At 36.3% G+C, this 18,030-nt stretch overlaps 1 protein-coding gene across 4 annotated transcripts; it reads left to right on the top strand.

Moving 5' to 3' along the window:
- The first annotated feature begins 794 nt into the window (after positions 1–794).
- rassf7b (Ras association domain family member 7b) lies at positions 795–18,030 on the top strand. 4 transcript variants are annotated; one of them, XM_083550036.1, is made up of 6 exons: positions 795–1,045; positions 10,484–10,633; positions 11,401–12,284; positions 14,440–14,593; positions 17,058–17,165; positions 17,898–18,030. In XM_083550036.1, the coding sequence occupies exons 2-6, from the start codon at positions 10,531–10,533 to the stop codon at positions 17,927–17,929; spliced, it is 1,281 nt and encodes a 426-aa protein (XP_083406162.1). In that variant the 5' UTR covers positions 795–1,045; positions 10,484–10,530; the 3' UTR covers positions 17,930–18,030. The 4 variants fall into 4 exon arrangements, with proteins under 4 accessions (XP_083406162.1, XP_083406161.1, XP_083406164.1 ...); XM_083550035.1 differs by having other exon boundaries at positions 10,481–10,633; XM_083550038.1 differs by lacking the exon at positions 795–1,045 and adding an exon at positions 8,216–8,433.

The raw sequence follows: 18,030 nt of genomic DNA, 5'->3' as shown, positions 1-18,030 counted from the left end.
ATGATGATAACAATAATAGTTCTACGACTATGTCTATTACTACTACTACTAATATTAATAATAATATAAAAAGTGTTGTGTTGTGTTTGTTTTAGTGTGTGTGTGTGTGTGTGTGTGTGTGTGTGTGTGTGTGTGTGTGTGTGTGTGTGTGTGTGTACATAACTGTTCATATTTATACAAATCTTTACCTGGTAAAGGAACTTCATTGTCCCAAAAGAGAGGAAGGATCCTCTCTTCAGTAGTATTCTCATTAAAACGGTAATAAAAAGTTCCTTTTATTGCTGCTGAGGTGGTTTCCTTAGAGGATAACTTTTATATATAATATATTATTGTTTTAAAACATGTAAATGGGAATATTATACCTAAAAAGAGCTCCTTTACACACACACACACACACACACACACACACACACACACACACACACACACACACACACACACACACACACACACACACACACACATTTATATATACTGTTTAATATTGTTTACATACTGAGTGTATGTCTTAATTCGAGTCATTGGGTGTGTATTGTGTAGTAGGTGTATTTATTTTATTGTAAAATGTAGATACAAAGTTTGTGTTGTTTTCCCGTTGCCATGGTTTCTTTCCAACACCTTAGACAAATTCAAAAGAGAGAGTGTAAGAGACAGAGGCAGAGTGAGAGAGAGACACACACAGAGAGATAGATAGAGAGAGAGAGAGAGAGAGAGAGAGAGAGAGAGAGAGAGAGAGAGAGAGAGAGAGAGAGAGAGAGATTAAATAGGAAGTGCATTTTTGTGACTCCTACCTGTTGGAGGGGAGGAGCATGGGACAGCCATGGTATGTGCCAGCATAACATAGTAGTTAGAAGAAGGAAAGGAGGAGAAAAAGAGACACTTTCTGACACTTTACTTTCGCCATTTCCTTCATTAGTTGGAAACAGAATATCACCTGTTGAACATTATTGGATTTAGTGTTTCCTACAGAGCAATAGTTTCATTGGTTTCGCTCGGAATGGTGATTGGAAAAGCTGTCGCCCAGGAGAGAGGCTTCAGCTCGAAGGTAAATATAGTCTCCTGTGCCTGAGCAGCAGGTTTGTCTAGTTCTTCCACAAGGTCAATCAGTACCTGTACCTGATTTCCTTCCAGTATTCATGTCTGCTCTAGTCTTTTAACCTGAGATGCAATAGAAAAGCCAGATGTTTAATGTGTAAAAGATCAGTTGAAAATGATATACCACAAGTCTATGATATGTCATTATGTTGATTTAAGATTACAGGCTGAGAATGATACGCAGTATTATAATCAGCACTATACTGCAAGGAAAGGATTCATTTATCTCCTTAGACTATAGTTTAGTATAAATTAGTAGCTCTTGAAAGGCGCTTCAGGCTCTATAAAATATTACTATACATTACATTATTTCCCTTAGTGCATTGTTAAGTATATCTCCATGATGTCTCTCAGTTGCTCACGTGTCGGTGTGATTTTTTAGCTGTATATATTTTCTAGGGACGTTTTTGTATTTAGAGTCATGTTTATGCTTTGAGAAACACCATACCTACACTATACTATATACTATCATTCAATACTAATACGATACCATACAATACGTGGTATATGATCAATATTATAATTAAAAGTAGGATGTAAAACAATTTACATAGACCTTTGATTACTATAAACTTTTATAAAGAAGGTTTGGGCAAATTTAATAGCAATCATTATTCACTTGTATCATCTGATAAACAGAATGTTGTACTCGGAGATTGTGCTTGTGCTTTTTTGAAAAAGACGTACATGTCTGTATTTCTGTAAAAAAACAGTTGCTTTTAAACCTGGAACAAAAATGGACTATTCCTTCTTATAAGGCAGTATAAAACCTGGGATGCATTTATGTCCATAACTAATCCTTATGTCATTTAGAATGGACTTTTATAAACAACACAGCTTGTTTAATAGATTAATATTGAAGCGGTTCTATTTTAAATCCACGATCTTGTTCCCCTGCAAGAGCACAAGGGGTTAAACATGAAGTCATCCAGGAACCTGTGATGATTCACTCAGCTGTTTTTTTAACTCCAGCCCCTTGTATCTGATGACAGTTTATTTGGATATGCAAACGCAACAACCCGGTCCCTTCTCTTTCAGTTCATAAAGGTGTGTGTGTGTGCGTGTGTGTGTGTGTGTTTGGTTTCCACCTTCCCGCAGCACAAAAGTTGTACAATAAATTCGCTTTGCTGAAGTGTAAATATGAGGTCAATCATAAAAAAAGAAGGGCAACTAGCTGTTAGTGAATGATGCCCTTTTTTTTCCCATTACATTGTTGTACGTTGGACTGCAAGGATCAGTTGTGCGAGGCTATTTTGTGCTTTGAGTGTGTGTGTGTGTGTGTGTGTGTCTGTGTGTGTCTCAAAGGCAAAATTATAGTATAAACAACATTGAGTAGTGTGGAAAATGTCTGAGTGAGAAGTCCCATGTTGTTCCCAAATCAATCATTAGTACAATATATAATATAATATAATATAATATAATATAATATAATATAATATAATATAATATAATATAATATAATATAATATAATATAATATAATTAATATAATATAATATAATATAATAAATATAATAAAATATAATATCATATAATATCATAAATATAATGAAATAAAATCTAATATAAAATAATATAATATAATAAATATAATATTATATAATATAATAAATATAATATAGTATAATATAATAAAATAAAAAAATTCATGCTATTTCAACTCTAGTAGGATATTTGCTCAGTTTCTGTTTTTTTTTTCTCGAAAAGGGACTTCCTGGGCAGTGAGTTGATCCACCTGAAATACCGCATGCCATCAGCTTGGTGTTTGGCTTGCGATCATTCTTTAGTTCCATGCTCGTGAGCTCATAGAGGAATTAGAAAGTACACTCCTCCCTTTGTACACAATGAGGAAGGCTTAGATATGCTGGCTCTGAGAATGCGTTTCACCCTTTTTGACATGCGAAACTCGATGCCTATGTTAGAGTCGGGTCATGTACTCTCTGGAATTCGGACTGTTTAAACAGGGTTTGTTCATAGTATCATATAGAGAGAGTTTTACTGAAAAGGAAAGGACACTCACTCCTCCGTCCATCTTGATGGATAGAAATGGTCAGAAATGATTTTCTGTTCACTGACAGCTCTCATACAGTCATAACACACTCGCTGTAGAACTCCTTGGGTATCTGGTATCTGGAGAAAGAATGATGTCCAGGAAAACCAGCATGATTTTTTTCCACCTGTATTTATTTTACTGTTTATGTTGCCGTTTCCTTCTGACCAAGTGATCAAATTTCCATGTTGATGGTAAAACATGGGAAAATGCGAGTGTTTATGGATACCAGAAGCTCCAAAAAAAAAAACTTCATTAAATGAAAGAATGCATTTCATCTTAGCGATCACTACCACCACACACACACATACACCATGGTTTGTTCTTTATTAAAACTCCTTATGAACGCAGACACACCTGGATCTTTGATGTCCCCAGTTTCCCACATGGACTTGATACACCTGCACTGGCTTCTCTGTCCCTCTGCTTTCATCCTTCATATGCTCCCTCTGAGTGGTTGGAAGAGAAGCTCAGAGAACAGATGACTCTTTTGTCAGGGACATTCAGCAGACTGTAATCAGGTGCAGCTCTGCTGACTCGGAGAAAGGGTGTGTAATTTCACACACATCAGTGGTGTGTGCACTAACCAAACCTTAATAATATCCCTATTGATCAGAGCAGAACAGGAACTTATTCACTGACACTCTGCTCACTGATACCTTTGGGAATGTAATATATTATATGTGTGTGTGTGTGTGTGTGTGTGTGTGTGTGTGTGTGTGTGTGTGTGTGTGTGTGTGTGTGTGTGTTTTAAGAAGTTAAGAAAACTGTATGCCCGTTTAGTTTATTTATTATTTTATAATTTTATTTTATACAATTTTATACAATTAAACAAATAGAAAGAACTGGTTATAAACGAACAAACAAACAAATAGTTTTTTTTTTTTCTAATGTTAGAGTTTAGTTTTGTGTTTTGTAAAATAAATAAGGGAATAAATAAATAAATACATTCAAATTTCTTTATAAAATTATTGTAAATGTTATTTTATTTTCCGTGTTTTTTTGTAACCTTGCAATATAAAATAAATGAATAAATAAATAAATAAATAAATAGTTAGCAATTAATCCGTGTATTATAATTTGTATGTAATTTTTTTTTTTATGTTGTGCAAGAGTGTTGTGTCATTTTCAACAAACAGATGCAGAGATAGATAGATAGATAGATAGATAGATAGATAGATAGATAGATAGATAGATAGATAGATAGATAGATAGATAGATAGATAGACGGACAGACTAACCAACAGATAGATAGATAGATAGATAGATAGATAGATAGATAGATAGATAGATAGATAGATAGATAGATAGATAGACGGACAGACAAACCAACAGATAGATAGATAGATAGATAGATAGATAGATAGATAGATAGATAGATAGATAGATAGATAGATAGATAGATAGATAGATAGATAGATAGACGGACGGAAGGACAGACAGACAAACAAACCAACAGATAGATAGATAGATAGATAGATAGATAGATAGATAGATAGATAGATAGATAGATAGATAGATAGATAGATAGATAGATAGATAGATAGATAGATAGATAGATAGATAGATAGACGGACAGACAGACAGACAAACCAATAGATAGATAGATAGATAGATAGATAGATAGATAGACAGACAGACAGACAGACAGACAGACAGACAGACAGACAGACAGACAGACAGACAGACTGACGGACGGATGGACAGACAAACAAACCAACAGATAGATAGATAGATAGATAGATAGATAGATAGATAGATAGATAGATAGATAGATAGACAGACAGACAGACAGACAGACAGACAGACAGACAGACAGACAGACTGACGGACGGATGGACAGACAAACAAACCAACAGATAGATAGATAGATAGATAGATAGATAGATAGATAGATAGATAGATAGATAGATAGATAGATAGATAGATAGATAGATAGATAGATAGATAGATAGATAGATAGATAGATTAATTAGCAAACAAGCAAATTAAATAAATAAGTAAGTAAGTAAATAAGTAAATAAGTAAACGCCTGCCATTCTAACACGGTCTGTGAAATGGTTTTGGGATCAGTTAATAATTGATAACTTGAAAGCAAAACAAGGCTTTATCTCCAGTGAAATATTCAACCCTTAGACTCACAGACCTTGCAAAGATGATTTTCATGTTTACCTTTCCATTCTCACCTTTTTTTATCCAGTCTGGTTAAACACCTGCTGCGAATACTTATCAAATTCATGACCACCAAAATATTTTTTACACCAATGTCTACCTCATGACATCTGGGCGTTTACCTACAACATGTTTCCTAGTGATGAGAAAAACCACAGTAAACTTGTTGACTTCTTGCTGACTTGAGAAACACTTTAACGAAACCAAAGCCCAACAAGAAAACACTGAATTCCATCAAGAAGTGTTCAATTCGGTTCGTTAAATATTCACACAAATACAACAATACATGTGGAAATATAAATCTGAGGAAAAGAGAAAGCAGTTCGTCTGTAAACCCTCTCTCTCTCTCTAAACCCTCGAGCTATACAGGAAAATCATAATTACAGCTTTGTGTGAAACATTTACTGACCTTCTCAAAAACAACCTTAAGGCTTGTGTTATAGATGAGTTTCGAGGGAAACTTGTTCTCTGTGACATTTGATAGTTTCACAGAAACCTTGTCGTTACTTTACATCTAATTGCTAATATTCAATAGACGTCACAATACTTCCAAATTCAATAAAGTATAAGAATTTAAGAAATTGTGGATGCTGATAAGGGAATGTGATCCAAATAAGAGAAAAAAGAAAGCATTCTTGTTTTGTCCTAAGAAAAATCCTATAATGTAAAGCAAATATACAGTAAATCCCATAATATGGGTCTCTGTAGTAGTTTGTATCCACCTGATAAGTTGAGAGATCATGTAGGATTGTAAGGATTGTATTGTACTGTTATGATTGCTGGTATATTTGTACAGACTACATCTGAACCGTAGCTAAGGTGGCAATTGTTTTGCGGTTGAGATCGTCACAAATTACTAGAAACCTTATACTTCAGGGGACCGGAATAAATTGTTAATTCAAACCCGTAATAAAAAGCCATGATAAGCTTTTCAAGATATATAGATATATATTACAGCTGTCAATCGATATTAATATTTCATTGCGATTAATCACGATCGTCATGAGTGAACTCGTGATTAATCGCAACATTTATATCTTTTCTAAATAGACCTTGAATTAATACTTTTCAAGTTTTTAATACGCTAATCAACATGCGCATGGTCAAATATGGGCGCTTTATGCAAATGTATGTTTATTATTAGTGAAACCAAACTAAACATAGAGCAAAATATTCTTGTCAATGTTTTAAATTAATGATGGTGTTTGAAATGACGTAAATCATCAGGACACCAAACGGCACTTTTTTGCTATGTTTCCACACGGACCGTTTTAATTGGCGGATTTTGGTGCTCGATTTGAGTTGAACATTTTAATTTTTTTCTGTGGCGTAAATCTTTTTGTATCCGAGTAAAAAAAGGACATCGTAAATAAATGTGTGTTGAGTTAACGGTTTCAATTTCTCTTCTATCATATTGATTCATTTATATATTTTATAAAAACGAAATGTGCGCTGCCTGAATTGCGTGTTGATAAAATTTGTGTCGTTAAAATGAATTCGAATTCATATATTTATATTGATATATTTAAACAAACAAAAGGTTGTGGACACCAAACCATAAGATTCTTATGTGCTTTTTGTACCTCCCATTCCACACTAAGTCCCCTGTTACAATAACGTCCACATTTCTGGGAAGATGTTCCACTAGATGTTGGAGTGTGCTACTGGAGATTTGTGTCAATCAAAAACAATGACTTACAGTATATGTGTATGACTATACAATAACAATATATATATATATACAGTGGAACCTTGGAGCTTTTCACGACCTTTTGATACGCCCCTTCCAACCCAGTAAAAACCCAAAGAACACTATACGAAATCGATTTAAATGAGTAAATAACACTATTTCACTCCATAACACTTAATTATTAGACTATTTTAACAATACTTTATGTAAATTAACAGCAATTACAATGCTTAATTAAAAAAAAAATAAAGTGCAGGTACAGCAAAGTATGCAGTAGAGAAGTACAGTATAATAATACATAATAAAAATAGTTTTAAAGCATTTTTTAGACAATTTTAATAAAATAAACCTTGATTAGAAATGTTAAAACTAGCGTTTTGAGCAGCTCGCGGTTGCTCACGAGCCGATCTGAAAGAGAGTCGCCGGTCGGAATGAAAGTCACGAGCATGCGAGGTCGCGAGCGCTGAGGCCGCGAGCTCCGAGGTTCCACTGTATATATGTATATGTGTGTGTGTGTGTGTGTGTGTGTGTGTGTGTGTGTGTGTGTGTGTGTGTGTGTGTGTGTGTGTGTTTGTATAGGTATTATAGGTATTGTAGTGAAAAAGAAGCATAATAAGAGTATAGGTGTGTGTGTGTGTGTGTGTGTGTGTGTGTGTGTGTGTGTGTGTGTGTGTGCGTGCTAAGGTCAGTTCTGATTGGCTGGAGGTTGTTCAAAATGCACACATAGTGTTGGTCAGTTCAATTATTGTTTAAGATTAATAATTTGTCAGTTCGATTATTGTTCTACTTAAGCACCTGTTACCATAGTAACACAATCACAGTCACAGTTCGTTAAATTGGCAGAGTCACAGTAGAAATTTGACAAACTAGAGCCCTAAACCCTAAAATTTGAAATATTATACAAATATTAATAGAGATATTATTAAAGAAACACTGTACAGGGGACTAACACACACACACACACACACACACACACACACACACACACACACACACACACACACACACACACACACACATATATTACATATATTAAATGCACATTCTGAGTTGGATTTGTGTGAGTGAGTTTCGGAATGTACAGGAATGTCAGTGTTGGTTAATGATTGCCTGAGGCGTGGAGTTTGAATCAAACACAAGTTGGTGCAAAAGTGCTCCACCTCCACATCGCTCTTTACCCTCACCCAGCGCAGGAGAAAGTTAACGCCGCACAGTCAGTGGTGTACGACGTGACTTCACTTCATTACAGGTCTTCACTTGTGCAAATGCAAACAACGCCCTAAGGGTCGGCTCTGCCTCTAGAGCATGAAAATCTTGATAAGGAAGACATGGCAGGACTGGTTTATCGTGGCCTCGCAGGCAGATCTTTAAATTCACAACTTGCTTTATTACGGAGACATGAATCAGTGTGCCGATTGAGGCAAGATGTATGTAAACAATTTTGCTTAATATTTTCTTGACATTGTTTGCTCCCCAAGCTTTAGTTTTTAGAACAATTTTGTTCCAGAAGTGTGTGTTTGGGAGCAGATTTTACAGTTTTGACAGATATTGGGGACACATTTTTGCTCCTGACCCAGACACTATACACACAATTTACTTTTTGAATATCCCCGTTCCACATTTAGTCTCCATTTGCTGTTATAGTAACCGCCACTCTTCTGGGAAGATGTTCCACTAGATTTTGGAGTGTGAAGATTTGTACTCATTCAGCCACATTCAGAAAGTCAGGTACTAAAGTAGGTTAGTTGAAGAGGCCTGCAGTGCAGTCTGCATTCCAATTCATCCCAAAGGTGTTTAATAGGGTTGAGGTCAGAGCTCTATAGCAGGCCACACAAAATCTTCTACTCCAACGGATGTAAGGTACATCTTCATAGAGCTGGATTTGGCTTTGGAGAAGAACTAAATATGGCTGAGAAAAATCAGGAGTCGCAAAGCTTTGGATTATATAATGTATATAATACATAAGAACCATGTAGGAACTTCATTTTGGGCGATGTAATGCATAAAGAATGGTCATAGAGCAACAGTAAACATGACAAGCGTTTTTTTTTTTCTGCCTCATATCATGAATAAATCTGCATACTACATGTCCTTCTTACTCTCAAACCTGTAATGCAGCATTCCTGAGTGTATTCAAAGTATAATGTGTGTGTAAGTGTATCACTACACGTATTCAGGTGTTGATCATGGAGGTAGCGGCAGGCTTAGAGTGTTAGGTGCCTTGGGCTTTAACCATTGTTTGTTAAACCTTTGTACACACACACTATGACTTGAGTCCACATTTTCTTCATCTAGAAACAAGTGCAACTGCTGAAGCACAAAATATCAGCATCTAGATGATCATCATGAAGTAGAAGTTCCTATTTTTTGCTCCTTCTTCTTTCTTTGTCTTCTTCTCCTAAAGTAATAAACATTTTATTATATAACTGTAACTATTCAGCCAGTCGAATACATTAATATATATGATTTTCCTCGCTTTTTTTATTTCTTGATCAATTATAGATCATTCTAATGATATAAGAAATCATGTTACATGTTTACAAAGTCAATTATGCTGTAAAATTCTAATTGTTGTACAAATATTATTGGAGCTGCCCTTCTAATGATGTTGCTCTTTTTTGCCGAGTAGGCAGTATCTGGTTCGGGTGACATTTTATAGCTCATATTCAGTGAAATGTTTTCAAGCCAATGTTAAGTTTTTCCACTGCACTTCAGCGACGGTCCGTAACTTTTTTAGTAAGAAAGATACTTTAAGTGGATTCTAAGAAAATGTTCTATTATGATTCAGTCATTTCTCCTTATTGGTACTATTTTTAACTACTGCTACTATTTTTATCCAACATATTTTCACTTTTTCTAGATCTTTTTATTTAATGCGTCATTTTCTAAGAAGCTGATCCGGATTGGAAGTTCTATTCTGTACATAACTATTTATCAGTATTTACCCGATACCAAAAGCTAGGTTGGATCGTACTTGCTGATTAATCAACTGATTTTCAAAATGGATACTGGATAAAAACTTTATAACAAAAAAAAAATTATTATTGAATCATTAAAACGAAATGTGAGGAAAAAAATATGTGTTAATAAATACATTTACATAATTAATTAATTGTAAATAATGAATATAATATAGCGCTCTCCGTGCAGTATCAGGTGTAAACAGATGAATCGGATAAATCAGATGGATTTTTGCCAATATCCAAGAGTTCCAGCAATCAACTATCGTTGGCAAAAAATTTGTTGATGAAGTATCCATTTTTTGGACTCACTATGTTTTATTACATTAATTAAAATATACTAGATGTTGCACAAGCTTATGAACAGTATAATAACAACTCACAGTAAATCCCTCTCCTACTGTCCTTTTAGAAAGCTATATATATCACAAGTTACCTGTCTTTTGTGGACAATATGCTTTTTCTTCTCATTATCAATTCATTATTTTCCTTACAAGCCTTCCACTTTCTTCAGCAGGACACTGCCATGTGAAAGGAGTTGCTGCATGAAGTTCGAACATAGAGATGGAGCTAAAGGTGTGGGTGGATGGCGTGCAGCGAGTTGTCTGCGGCCTGTCCGAAGAGACGTCCTGTCAGGATGTGGTCATCGCTCTTGCTCAGGCAATAGGTATGTATTTCCATTTAGAATAAGCATAATGGAAAAATGTATTGCTGTAGTGTTTTATTTGGACTGATCATTATTTCTGAACATTTCCAGCAATTAGGCAAAGCAAATTAAACCAAAACAAGACTGAGTTTATACAGCAAGTGAGGTGTTAAGAAGATTCTGTAGCTTTAGATTGCATGGGGGTGAAATTGCTGGTCTTTGGTTATGTATACAACATAGCCATATTTAAAGGAAAAGCCAAACTGATTAGCTCATTTTTCCAGCTCGGGCTGGAACTAAGTGATAGACTGGAAAATATTTTATTAGAAGCCAGAAATGAAGAAACCAATTTATTTCCTAGCAGAATTTACATTCAATTCAATTTTCAATTCATTTTTATTTGTAAAGTGCTTTTAACAATGCACATTGTCTCAAAGCAGTTTTACAGAGATAAAGCAGTTATAAAGTGGGAACGTTGTAGCTTAGTGGTTAAGGCATTGGAGTTAGGATCTGAAGGTTGTGAGTTCAAATACCAGACACACCAAGCCGCTACTCCTGGGCCTCTGAACAAGGCCCTTAACGCCATAGTTGCTCAGTTGTATAAAGGAGATAAATGTAAGTGGCTCTGGTTAAAATAATCTACCAAATGCAGTTAATGTAAATAAAGTAATATAAAAAAAGTGTATAAGTTTATCCCAAATAATTGAGCCAGTGGTGAGAAAAAAATAAATCTTCAGAGGAAGTCCATTCATTATTGTCCATTCATAAATCCTATGAAATTGTTTCAGGGCAAACAGGTCGCTATGTTCTTGTCCAGAAGATGAGGGACAAAGAACGTCAGCTGGTTGCAAATGAGCGTCCTCTGGAAGCCCTGGCTAAACTGGGCCAGTTGAGCAGTGAAGTACAATTCATCCTGCGGCGCACTGGACCCACCAGCAGCGAGGGCTCCGACCTGGACCGAGTACCTTCCCTCCCAAAACTCCTCGATCCAGAACCTCCGAAGAGTAAAGTGCCCAAGAAGGCCCTCAGCTTTAACCTGGGGCCATCTACCTCTTCACAAACTTTTGTTAAACAACCCAAAAATGTACCGAAGGACTCTCCGGGTGTACAAGTTCCCCAGGGTCCTCCTGGGTCATCCCATGCCCAAGCTGGCCCATCCAAAGAAGAGGTCTTCCGACAGATTCTCCATCAGCAGAGTAGATTAAAGGATCTCCATGCTCACTTGGACGCTCTGGATAAGCAGGCCTGGGTTTTGGAGCAGCCTTCACCCCCGAGCTTTTCCCAAAACCTTATAGAGGAGATGAACTACCTGGGAGACAAATTTAGGCAAAATGAGGCCGAACTGGCTCATGGGGAGTATTGGGAGTCGGAGTATCACGCCGAGGTTCAAAAAGAACAAAGCATGCTCAAACAACTACGGGAGCTCAACGTAGCTCTTGATGAGCACAACCGGAGGATTCACGAAACAGAAACACAGTTTGGGAGCCTCGAGCGGAACATCCATTTAAACGAGGAGAGGAAAAATGGTATGAGTTACCAACAAGCGAACGTGGAACAATCTCTGGGACAGATCATGGCACAGCTGGACACGGTGCAGCATCAGGGATCTGATCTGGGCTCTGCCCTTGAGGAAACAGAAGAGAATCTCTGGATAACAGAGGAACTGTTACAGGTAAGATTTATTATGGTATTATCATTCTGAGTAGACGAAGGATATTTAACTAGAGGTCTTTCCTACAATTTGTGGTACCTGTATAGGTGAATTCGGAAAGCATTTCATTTGGGATCAGATCTGGAATGGAAATGTCACTGATTTAATTAAAATTGGCCGTATCATCAAATCACTGAGTCGTACCATGAGGTGTGGAGGCCTGGGGTGCAGTCAGCATTCCAATTCATCCCATAGGTGCTTTATAGCAGGAGATCTTCTTCCACTTCAACCCATGTAAAGCATATCTTCATGGAGTTTGTGTACAGGGGCAGTGTAATGATGAAACCGGTTCAGGTCTCCTAGTTGAAGTGAATGGAAAATTTTACGCAAACACACCCAAACACGTGTGGCTCAAACTCTGTGGTGAAAATGTTTTCAATCACAAATGGCTGGAAAAGTTTTTCCGAGTGTTTTCCGGGCATTTTCTTTCAAAGACTGATGCAAATTAACCATTTCCACACAGAGTTATTTGTAATTTCATGCAATATTGTTATATACTCTAACATACAATGCTGAGACAGTGTCTAAAATGGAGCTTTTCCCTGATGTCACAACCACTATAATTTCCTCAGAACAGTTGCCCAGGCTTGTCACCATCTTCTCTTCACAAAATGTTTCAATTAAGGCAAAGTTCACTGTTTGCTATTTTTTTTTTCCCCCAAGGCACCACAGTGAGTTAGCGAGATAGCGTAAACGCAGTGTGACTAAGCTTACCGCAGGGCAACTGCGCCTAAAAGGTGCAGTTAAATCTGTCCTTCATCACAGCCCTGTGAGGTTTTTAAGGAATAGAATTGTGTTCTATTGTCCTCCAAGGCTGCAATCATTCTTACAGAAGCTATAATGAATTCTAGTGAAGCAGAACACACAGGTAGCGGACGATACAAATGTGTAGACTCGAAGTTGTGTTCTTATATCCCATTTTATATCCCGGTACTTTTTAATGAATGAAAAAATTTAAATAAAAACACACCTAAAATGAACCTATAGGTAAAAAAAAAGCTTATTGTGTTAAAGATTAACAATTACAACACACAAGACTGGCACTTGACTTGGTCAATTAATAGCTAGTTCATAGTTGTTCACAGGTCCTGAAACGAAGCTTGTAGCATGTATACACTGTTAGGAAAGACTCTTAGTAACACTAACAGTCTAACAATGAATACCTCATAAAATAGTAACACAAAATCCAGGCAGTCGATCATACTCAGCGCAATCATTCTGAATTCGAAACCATTTCCAAAATGGCGCAAACGATCAATGTAAATGGTGGAAAATGCATGTTTGTACTTGTGATGTGAAGATGTGAAACATAAAAACGCAGAACCGATAGATATGAGAGAGATCCTTGATCGAAGAGTATTCACTATTTCTTGTGGTATGATATTCCCGCGGAAACAAAAAGTGCATCTAAATGTATTGCAAGAGTACAAATGGTAAGGAATGTGATGTAAAGTGAGTTTAAGTGTTTCCTGAAAAACACTTTCCAAGTTTGCTTTGTATAAAAAAATTTATAAATAAAAAAAAATCTGCCTACAACACTGTTGAGAGGTTTATCTTAAGTTGTAATCTGGCGTACCAGTGTAGATTTATTCATTGATAGAGACTCAAAGCACTTTTGTACGTCGCTCGGGAAAAGGGCGTCTCCTCAAATGCCGCAAATGTAAATGTAAATGTAAAAAGGCATTGGACCTTCCAAATTAGACGGTTGCGATTTTATATCCCAGCACCACTAAGCTGCCACCTCTGGGCCCTTGAGCAAGGCCCTTAACCTTCAACTGCACTGTTGTGTAAATTGCATAATTGTAAGTCGTTCAAAGAGGTAGACGTTTGCCAAATTACAAGATGTCTGCCAAATGGGAGATTATGTTTGATTTAAAACTTTGAATTTGTTGCTGCCTCCTGGTGGCTAATTTATGAAGTGACATTACATTAAAAAACCAACAAAAAAAACCCCATTGTAATATTTGAGGAGGTGTGGTTGAAAGGAAGGTTATGTAACAGATTTCGAATGAGGCTCATGATCATCATCAATTATGTACTTTATTGCTTCAGTGTAAATAAAATGTAAATGAATTCACTCATAAGTAATACAAAGTAATGAACTCTGTGTTCGCAGGCTAAGAGCAGAGAGCTGGAAGAAGTAAGTAAGGAACTACGGCAGTGTAATCTCCAGCAGTTCATCCAGCAGACAGTTCCTTCAACTCAGCTCAGTGTCTCAGCAGACGACCCAGAACTAGCTTACCTCATGCCAGACGGACAGAGCGATGAAGGTAAAGAGAATAAACACAGATTCTGTCTGATTTGGAGAATTATAGAGAACATGTTTATACATAAACTATTACATAAATAGTTTAATGTTTATCATATATATTTATCATATATAGGTTACTTACTGATGAAACAAAATACTTTTAATTCTAATTTTCAAAGGTTTACACTTCACTTGTCTTCCAGTGACTGTTCACTTTACCTCAAACAGAAGGGATCAGTTTTGCATCCAATCAAGTTCACCAATCAAGTTCGCCAGTGTAGATATAAAATGATCACACATCCTATCAGATTATCAGTAGCCATTTCAAGTTTCAGTTTTATTGCCATTTAAACAGGTACATTGCAGTACATGTACATTAGTACATGCTTTAGATTAGATTCGATTAGATTTAACTTGATTGTCATTACACATGTACAAGTACAAGGCAACGAAATGCAGTTTGGGTCTAACCAGAGTACAATATCCGCAAGTGCAGGATATACAGTGTTTACATGATTTACATAAGTTAAATAGAATGGTATTATAGGACTATAAACAGTAATTTACAGGTGTATATGTACTATGAACAATAATATACAGATGAATATATATGTGTGAAGGTAATAAATAATATTGCACATTGTATTAGTAATATTGCACATTACTGACTATATGTAAGTAAAATTACACATGATGGTTGACAGAAGTGAGAAGGAAATGGCCCAAAACAAAAGCATTATATATGAGGGTTGGGGGAAGAGTGGTTGGTGAAATTGCTAGTTGTCCAGGGTGTAAATGGGTTGTAGGATGAGAAATGTGGAAAAGTAATTGAAGTGCAATATAAAAAAACTTGAGGATGAGTTCTGTAGCTGTACATCAGCAAAATGTTTCAACATGCTGGATAAATGAGTTGCCCTTTTTGCCTCTAAAGACGACATGAGATGGATGGATGGATGGATGGATAGATGGATAGATGGATAGATAGATAGATAGATAGATAGATAGATAGATAGATAGATAGATAGATAGATAGATAGATAGATAGATAGATAGATAGATAGATAGATCAAGTCAAGTCAAGTCAAGTCAAGTCAAGTCAAGTCAAGAAGCTTTTATTGTCATTTCACAACTTTCCTCCAGAACCCAGGTGCTACATAAAACAACATAAAATAACAATCACAGAACATAAAAACACAGGGCCAAGAACTAAGATCCTCGCCACATAAATTGCATGTGTGCAACTGGTGCAAACAGTGCAAAAAGACAACACAAGACAGTGCAGGACAATACACAGTACACAAAACACAAAATATAAAATAGCTAGCTCGCTAGGTAGCTAGCTAGCTCGCTAGATAGATAGATAGATAGATAGATAGATAGATAGATAGATAGATAGATAGATAGATAGATAGATAGATAGATAGATAGATAGATAGATAGATAGATAGATAAGTAATAGATCGATAAGTAATAGATAGATACTCTGTAAAGCTACACAGAATTATGTGACATAAACAAAAATAAGTAGACAACTGAACATCACACCCATACATGGATCTTACTCAAACTGTAAAGCACAATAACTGTCTAGAATGTCTTTATATGCAGTATACTGGAACTAAGAATCTTTACATTGTCACAGTGTAAAAAATGAGCTCCATGAAATGAGTGTCCTGAACAGACCCCTTGAGCTCAAGCCTAAATAACACATTTAGAAGGGACTGGGACACCAAGTGCACCCCAGACCTCCTACACATCAGTACCTAATGCTCTTGTAGCTGATTAAACACTAATTCTCCCCCACAACCATGGCCTATAATCTAAAAGAAAGTGGAGGTTAGCAGTAAATGAAGACAAAATCTGACCTGAGATGTTCACCAAGTATGCTGTATTTGCCTGTGATTAATGCTAGGGGTCCAGATACTTTTAAAAACAAATAGTGTATTTGAACTAAAATGCACTAAATGAATGTGAATATGAAACAAACATAACTACAGGAGCAGGTGGGATTGTTCAGAGATCATTCATGAACAAGCAGGAGTTTGGAGTTTGGTTCAGTGCCTGGAGGTTTTTTGGCACCCAGTTAACAACAACACAAATGTTGAAGGGAGACTTTTTCTTTTTATGCCGAATGTTGTTACGGTATTTTAGTCCATCTAGTTAACTTGGGAATATTCACCACTGACATGTATAAGTACGTGTAAAATCACCCAACAGCCTGATGCATATTTTGGCATCAAAGGCACACTTATGGTCTTCACTGTCTAGACATGTGTCTCCAGACATGCTGGTATGCACGTTAACACAAAAACAAATTTCTGGTTCTGGTGTGAACATTTGTGTGTAAATTAATCAGAAGAATAGGAATAATATCAATTGACTTTCAGTGTATTCCACATAATCATGCAGGCTGAAGAGGATAAAATGATCAGATTTGTCCTACATGAAAAAAACGTCTAACTTTGTTTTTCACTCTGTCACAGACTCCAATCACTCAGTGTTAGAGTTTAACCCTCGCACCACTGCCAAGCAGATCCTGGGGAACCCTCGCAGCCTGCAAAACCCGCTGGTGTCCAGCCTTCATCCAGAGGGTGTGTATGTGTGACATGATCATCTCAGAACCACCTGTGGTGCTTTCCAAGCCTTCTTCTCCCTGCTCCTCAGATCTAACACTCTCCTCACTGTGCTCCTCTCGTCTTTTGTTCCTACTCCGATTGGCTTTTTTTACTTCATCCTTGTTGCTTCCGATACATCTGTTAAAAATGGCTTTTTATCTGGGGTACGGAAATCAGTCTGTTTTTTGTTTAACAACTAATGAATTTCATATCTGGATCATTATGACACCTGTATGAGAGGGGGCTTTGACACTAGTTTAATGTAGGACAATGTGGTTTTTGTGAGCTTTCAATGTTCTGGGTCGAGTTGATCACTGATAACTTTGTTTTCCTGGATTTTTGAACTTTTCCTTTTTTTTTCTGCTCACTGTTTTTTTTCCCAATACATCAGACTACAGTCCTAAAAGGTCAGACATTCTCAGTTCAGTTCAATTCTTTCTATTTATTAGAAACTAGAACTAATATTTACTGCAATTATAACACACCTTAGTTTGCAAAATGTGTAATGTTAAAAGAAACAAAAACATTTTAATAGGACTATTGGCCCTAAGGACTGGAGTCTGACTCCTCTAAACCTCATAAACAATGTGAAATGTTTGAAAAGATGAATCTCTGGTCCAACCTGGTGTGCTGAAAGTAAACTAATAATAGAAAGATAAATCATCTTCTATTTCACTAGAAAGCTCAATCCATTTTTATGTCTTTCAGTCCTGCAATCCAGAGAGGTGTCATGGCGATAAAGATGGGATTACAAGCCTGAGGATTTAGTCACTTTATGCCCTGCCTTTGAAATATGATTTCCCCATTAAGTATATATTGTATTGTATTGTATTGTATTGTA

The sequence above is a fragment of the Silurus aristotelis genome (genome assembly GCF_946808225.1).
Source record: "Silurus aristotelis genome assembly, chromosome: 9".
NCBI classification, from domain to species: domain Eukaryota; kingdom Metazoa; phylum Chordata; class Actinopteri; order Siluriformes; family Siluridae; genus Silurus; species Silurus aristotelis.
The sequence above is the reverse complement of the archived record's forward strand: the minus strand, read 5'-3'. Positions and strand labels throughout refer to the sequence as shown.